Source organism: Primulina tabacum, chromosome 13 (assembly GCF_025594145.1).
Source record: "Primulina tabacum isolate GXHZ01 chromosome 13, ASM2559414v2, whole genome shotgun sequence".
Classification (NCBI taxonomy): domain Eukaryota; kingdom Viridiplantae; phylum Streptophyta; class Magnoliopsida; order Lamiales; family Gesneriaceae; genus Primulina; species Primulina tabacum.
In genome coordinates, this window is record NC_134562.1 from 35829838 (window position 1) to 35837003 (window position 7166).

The window sequence follows — 7166 nt, forward strand, 5'->3', positions numbered from 1 at the left end:
CATAGAAAAAATAATAACAAAAACTTCTTTTTTTAATCAAATAACTCTTCTAAATTGAAATAATTTCGTGTTAATTGTTTAATATTATTTGATCAAATTAAAAATAATAATAATACATGCAATGTATGTACATCTTTTACTAGTACCAAATATGAGACCGACCCACGGATGTTCGATTTGATGAAATAAATAAGTGTTTGATCGATGATTAAAAGTTCGATTTTTTATCTATATTTTCTCAAATGAGCTTGTCACACGTGATATGTACAATGTGATTCATAAACTATCATGTTAGCCTGAATTTATCTAACACACATCAAACATTACAATTGCGGTTCCATGTCACCCAAAAAAAGAGCACGGGTGTTAAAATTGAAGGAGTAAGTTTTGCTTCCGATCTGCCATAAATAAAAAGATCTGATTTACTAAGCAATAATAATGATAAGAAAAACATTAAATTATGGACTCTGAAGTTAATCATATATATCCTTTCCCACCAATCATTCCCCACCGTGTTTCCTTTGGACTTTCAGCTTCGTGGGCTTCTCTCTCTAGAATTTCTTGTTTTTGTTTTTATTTATAAAAATTTTGCGAGTCATTATGTGGTAACATTTTCGCGTGTTCCGGCGGGAGAGAATGAAGTGAAAGAGTGCAAGAAAGTGATTCTTCTGCTTCTACGAAACTGTATTTTTTTTAAAATATTTTTTCCCCTTCGTTGTTGGTTTGGATTTTTGTGAATTATTTTCTTACTCTGGCCTGTGATTTTTCTTTCTCCAATTTTCGTTTTTTCTTATTCCACTTATTTTTTTCTTTTATCTTTCTTTTGTCAGTTATCGGTCATCTTCATCAAGGTTACGAGGTACACTTTTCCTCCTGTGTTCTGTCGGTGTGGTTTTGGAGTGTTTGTATTCCATTTATTCCTTTTAATTGAGGTGGGTTTTTTTGTTCATTTATTAATATTTCTTTTAGGTTTTCAAGATGTGGATTTGTGTTCGAAACATAAAATTATATACTTCGATGTTAAAGTTGCAATCTTTACGTGTGATACAGTTCCTTTATTGTGTTTTTTTGTTGGGGTTTTTTTTTTCATGTGATGTTTAACTTCGATTGGGATGTATGAATGCTTGTTATTTGAGTGATTTGGGGAATATACAAATTTCTTGTTGATTTATCATTGTTGAAGTTTGTGCGTGGGTTGACCGAAATTAAATTGAGTTAAATCACTAACCGAGGTGATTTTTAAATATTGTTTAGATTGCACTAATTCTTGGAGGATATTTCACTTGAATTGAGGTGTTTTCTGTGATTAAGCAGCGAGGGTTTTGCTTTAATAGAAAATAAAAATTTGGGACTGAAAAAGTGTTTCTTTTACTGTAATTCCTGCTTTAATATATATTTTTCCACTGTATATTTTATATATTTCTGAAATCGATAAAGTGTGCAGTCCATTTTTTCCATTCATCATTTTGATATGCATGTGGGCTGTTTGTGTCCTTGTATAGGATTAAAGCGAGAAATTATATTTGCTTTTCATGTGTTCTCTTCTTTATTTTTCTGTGTGTTTATTGACGTTGCTTGTAAAAAGTTGATGTATTGAGTGCCAAAAGGTCAAATCAGTGAACCTGTCATTTGTTTTTCTTTTGAAATAGTTAGCCTGATCTAGCTAATCCTGAACTTGGTCAAGACGTTTACATTTATTTCTTGCTTCTCTGTCATTGCATTGTACTTGGTCGGATCTACCAGATTTAGTTTTCTGCTGCTGGTCACACCATTTTATGCAAGTTGTAATATCCTAGGATCAACATTTTTTATTTGTTCAACATGTCTCTTAATCATTACTTTTACTTATACTTCTACTCCATATGTTTATGTATTTATTTTGTTTATGGACTTGGCAATTTGGAACTATCATGATAATTTGTTTGTGTATAATGCTTTTGCAGAAGTGAGTTAGGCCAATGGAACAACCATCGCCAAATCTCATTTCTGGTAAGTGACAATGGTTGCTTATCAATTGATTGATGCATCACAAGCATATGTGAATGTTTGTTTCTAAGGAACGTATTTCTATATCTTGAATATTTTGAATACCACATATTTTTATTTGTAGGTGGTTCTAAAATTCCATTTACAACCTCTTTTGGAAAAGAAAAAAGTGCATGGAGATTTCCTAATGGAACTGATGCATACAACGCGTCAAGCGATGCTAGCTTGTTTTCTACCTCGCTGCCTGTCCTACGACATGGGAATTGTAAGCACCAGCAATTGGGCTATTGACTAATTTGTTATGGGCCGTGAATTTTTGTTTTTTCTTTGTTTATCTTAAAGAATCATTTACAATAAGTTCTTTCATTCGCAGTTAATTTTAACAAATCTGAACAAAGTGGCAAATTGATTCATGATGTCTTCCCTAATCTTGGTAATGTTCAACTAGAAGATGAAGTTAAGTATCCACTTGACGATATTGAACCAAGAGCAATTGGAAGCTTTCTTCCAGGCGATGAAGATGAACTTTTAGCTGGTCTTGTGGATGATTTTGATCTTAGTGGGTTGCCGACTCAACTCGAGGATTTGGATGATGATTTCTTTGAAAGTGGAGGGGGGTTGGAGATAGAATCCGAAAGTCCAGAGATTTTAGTCAACGGTGTATCAAGAGCAGAAACATCTGATGGTACTGTTGGCATTTCTCATTATGGTTTGGCGAACGGTGTCGGAACTGTTAGTGGTGAACACCCATATGGAGAGCACCCTTCAAGGACATTGTTTGTTCGGAATATCAATAGTAATGCCGAGGACTCTGAGCTTAAGACTCTTTTTGAGGTATGTTGGATAAAAATTTGAATTCCTTGAATTTGTGATTGTCTTATCACTTTTTTTTTTTGCGAATCATGTATGTTTGTTAGTTCAATATTTTCAATTGTTTTTCTTTCTAGTAGATGTTTTGCGCGAAATAGGAAAAAAATCTTATCTTGGGAAAAGTACTGTGATCGATTAAGATTATGTTATATATCATCCACCTATGATTAAACCAATTCTTCCATTTCTGAACAATATTATGTTTGGCCATTTGTGGAAGTATGCATTGCCTTTGGCACTTGGATATCTTTTCTTGAAAATGTATGTTTATGCAAAGACAGCGAAGTGGATCTTCCAAAGGAGATGATATGCATTTCTAGTGAAGATGCTCATGGGCTTAAATGATTTTAGATTGCAGTGGTGATGTACTTGTCAGTTGCTTCTTCTTTCTTTAATTTCTGTTTGCAACATGCAATTTAAAAAATATTAGTTTGTCACTCTCACCTTTCTTGTTCTCTCTGTATAGCAATTTGGAGATATCAGAACTCTTTATACTGCATGTAAGCACAGGGGATTTGTGATGATATCTTACTATGATATAAGAGCTGCTCGATCTGCGATGCGTGGATTACAGAACAAGCCTTTAAGACGTAGGAAACTTGATATTCATTTTTCAATCCCAAAGGTGCTGTCCAAGATTTCTTTTCTTTTAAAATCTTGTCTCTGAAACATGACCTCCAGTCATCAGATTTTCTTTGTACATGCAGGATAACCCGTCAGAAAAGGATGTTAATCAGGGAACTTTGGTGGTGTTCAATTTGGATGCATCTGTTTCTAATGATGACCTTCTCCAAATATTTGGAGCTTATGGGGAAATGAAGGAGGTGGAATTTAACTTTGCCAACTTGTCTAATATTGTTTGTCTTCGAAAAAAATTATCTGCTTCCTATGGGTAAAATTGTATTGGCTGTCTGATGCACTTACCGCAGATAAGGGAAACACCTCACAAACGGCACCATAAGTTTATCGAGTTCTACGACGTTAGAGCTGCGGAGGCAGCTCTGAAGGCTTTAAATAGAAGTGACATTGCTGGGAAGCGTATAAAGCTCGAACCTAGCCGACCTGGCGGTGCCCGTCGGAGGTACATTCGAAATTTCATTTTTGGGTGCCAAGTTTGTTGTCGTTGTAATGTAGTATGTTCATTTTTCTTCTTTCTTTGGCAATAAATTAACCTATCTTGCTGGTGTTTAGAATAGGAGATGCACGGACATTTTATTGCTTGTATATATGGCTATGATGTGAAGCTGGTACATAGCCAAAAAGTAAAGTTTTAAAAGGTCCTGGGGGCCCTGGCTCATAATGATGATAATATAGTATTATAAATACGAGTTTGTGTTAGAAAATTGAATTTGTTTGAAATAGAACTCGCTTGTATGACATTTTTCGTTGGCATGCCTGGTCTTCTCTGTTCTGTTGTCATCTTGCTCAATCTGCTGTACAAATTATGCATGCTGTACCATGAAGAGATTTGAATTCAGATGTTTACTGCCTAAAATAATTTTTCCCTTGAAATCTGCAACATTGTAATGTATATGTTAGTTTTCTCCACTGTTGTTTCAGGTGCTGTTAGTTTTTTCGTTCTTTGGGGATTACATCTTTGTTGGTGCTCTTATATTCGTTTATGTGCTGGCATCATGTTGCGTGTCGAGTCAAAAGGATATTTAATGTGCTTTGCATGCACAGTTTATTGCAGCAATTGGGTCAAGATCAGGAGCAAGATGAGTCTCTAAGTTTTCGGCATCAAGTTGGTTCACCCATAGCCAACTCTCCTCCAGGTATGTTAATGGATGGTCTAAATTTGTTTAACAATCTGTTGCATGATCTGTAACCGGTGGAACGTTCTTTGCAGGTAACTGGCCTAATCTTGGCAGTCCAGTTGAGCTCAACTCATCGCATGGCTATAGTCCTAAGCCCATTGTCGGAAGTCCCAGCCCTGTGGGAGGCAATCACTTACCTGGTTTGGCCTCTATACTCCCATCGCAAGTATCAGCTCCTGTGAAGATTGCTCCGATCGGTAAAGATCCAAGACGGATTAACCAAGTTATGACCAAGACTGATACCACACAAGGAGCAGCTTATCAGTATCATTACTCATCCTATGATCCTAAGATAAGTTCAAGTTGCGAACCGATCTCTCCATACATTGATTCCCAGTCCTCTAGTGTTGGGACACTCTCTGGTCCTCAGTTTCTCTGGGGAAATCCAACTGTTCATTCTGAGCACAACAATTCTTCACCCTCACCCTGGTCATCATCACCGAAAGGACATCCATTCTCATCGAGTGGACATGGCGTTGGTTTTCCATACACAAGTCAGAACGGTTCATTTCTTAGTTCACATCATCATGTGGGATCTGCTCCACCTGGAATTCAAATTGAAAGGAATTTTGGTCTCTTCCCTGGGTCCCCGGAAGCATCATATGTAAACCAGGCGTATGGAATAAAAAAATTTGGTTACAGCAATGGCAATCATGCGATGAGTATTGGTAGTCCTGGAACCATGAACATGGGAATTGGTTTTGCCAGAAACTTCACTGAAACTGGTTCTCCTCACTCTAGAATGATGCCAATGGCAAGAAATGGACCTTTATATTTTGTCAATGGCTCTTTTGGAGGCATTGGAGGAGTTACTAATGATGGATTGATTGACCGTGCTCGAAGTAGAAGGGCTGAAAGTGAAGGCCAGATCGACAACAAAAGGCAGTATCAACTTGATCTGGAAAAGATAGTAAATGGCGAAGATAGTAGAACAACTTTGATGATTAAAAACATACCGAACAAGTGAGATCAGAGAAAATTTTCTTTGTATGCGGATTTGTTCTTCAAATGGCTTATCTCTTATGGATTTTATTTGTTCCTCCTCTGAAGGTACACTTCAAAGATGCTACTTGCAGCTATTGATGAAACCCACAAGGGCACATATGACTTTCTCTATTTACCGATAGATTTCAAGGTAACTTTGTGTATGTTTTATAACTCCCCCGTCTTTAGTGAATTTGAAACTGCAATTTGTATATTTGTCTTGGTCCAGAATAAGTGCAATGTTGGGTATGCCTTCATCAATATGGTGTCTCCTTCACACATAGTTACCTTCTTCGAGGTTTGTATTTTGTTTGTGATATACTTTATATGTTAATTGTTCTTTGATAACCCTTGCAATCCATGCAATCACTAGATTTTTTTTTGCTAAACCATCCGAGTCTGTTTGTTGACAAATCAATTATCTTCTTTTCATAGGCGTTTAATGGGAAGAAATGGGAAAAGTTCAATAGTGAAAAGGTTGCCTCATTGGCATATGCAAGAATTCAAGGAAAGGCAGGCCTTATCTCACACTTCCAGAATTCAAGTCTGATGAATGAAGATAAACGTTGCCGGCCGATCATTTTCCAATCAGAGGGCCAAGGAACCAGTGGTCTAGTATGTTATCGTTTCTTTTCATAGTACTCTATGAGTATATCTCCTGATTCCTGAACACTTGGAACTTAAACTTGGTAGAAATATATGATAATCTTTTCTTTACGTTTCTATGCATCAATTAGGTATCTGTCTCATCTGGCAATTTAAACATCTTTATCCGTCAACCAGACGGATCTTATGCTGGCGATTCACTGGACAGCCCAAATGGCGATTCAGACGATAAGTTGTAGCAGCTGCAATGTGCTCTTGACTTTGCTGACTCTCAGTGAGAATTGTAGGGGGAATATGTGCCAACTTTTGTATATTTCGTTTCTTTTTTAGCGTACATAAGCCAGTAAGAGGTAGAAGGCAATGGCCGCTTTTGTGATGGATAATTATATCGCTGGGCAGTACAGGATGACGTTTTTGCTTTGGCGACTGACCGCTAACAATGGGAGACTAGGACCAAGGCGAGGCGAATTTCATTTATGGTTTGTCCCATTTGGACGCCTTTATTCTAGTAATTGTACAGTGGTTTATAAAGCTGGGTTGAAGGTCGGAAGTATTTATGAACTGTGTGCTGTCTCAGAAACTCATCGGTGTGGCAATGAACACACTTTTTCATGGTCTTTGTATATGTTGAATTTGGCTTTCAGGTTCAAGTTTATGTTACTATATCAGTAATATTTATGACGGAGATTCTAATACAATTTTTTTTCTTGGCAATTTCTTTTTGTTTACTTTCAGCAAATATGGAGCTGAGATTTCAAGTATAGGGAAAGTTTTTGGTTCAAGTATTGTACTTTGAGGTTACACAAACAGGCTTTTTGACTTGGTTAATACCTAAACAGCTGTATTTCATGCAGATAATCAGTTGCTGAGTTTTTTCATTTTCTTCATTGGTTTCTCAAACCA

General features: G+C 36.6%; 1 protein-coding gene across 8 annotated transcripts; it reads left to right on the forward strand.

The window, feature by feature from the left end:
• The first annotated feature begins 515 nt into the window (after window positions 1-515).
• Window positions 516-6944, forward strand: LOC142521644 (protein MEI2-like 5). 8 transcript variants are annotated; one of them, XM_075624756.1, is made up of 14 exons: window positions 516-684; window positions 831-932; window positions 1944-1989; window positions 2111-2251; window positions 2360-2820; window positions 3323-3481; window positions 3564-3680; window positions 3786-3937; window positions 4540-4631; window positions 4706-5636; window positions 5724-5808; window positions 5887-5955; window positions 6093-6272; window positions 6395-6944. In XM_075624756.1, the coding sequence occupies exons 3-14, from the start codon at window positions 1959-1961 to the stop codon at window positions 6500-6502; spliced, it is 2526 nt and encodes an 841-aa protein (XP_075480871.1). In that variant the 5' UTR covers window positions 516-684; window positions 831-932; window positions 1944-1958; the 3' UTR covers window positions 6503-6944. The 8 variants fall into 8 exon arrangements, with proteins under 8 accessions (XP_075480871.1, XP_075480873.1, XP_075480876.1 ...); XM_075624758.1 differs by having other exon boundaries at window positions 831-859; XM_075624761.1 differs by having other exon boundaries at window positions 831-858; window positions 1934-1989.
• The last annotated feature ends 222 nt before the right edge of the window (window positions 6945-7166 follow it).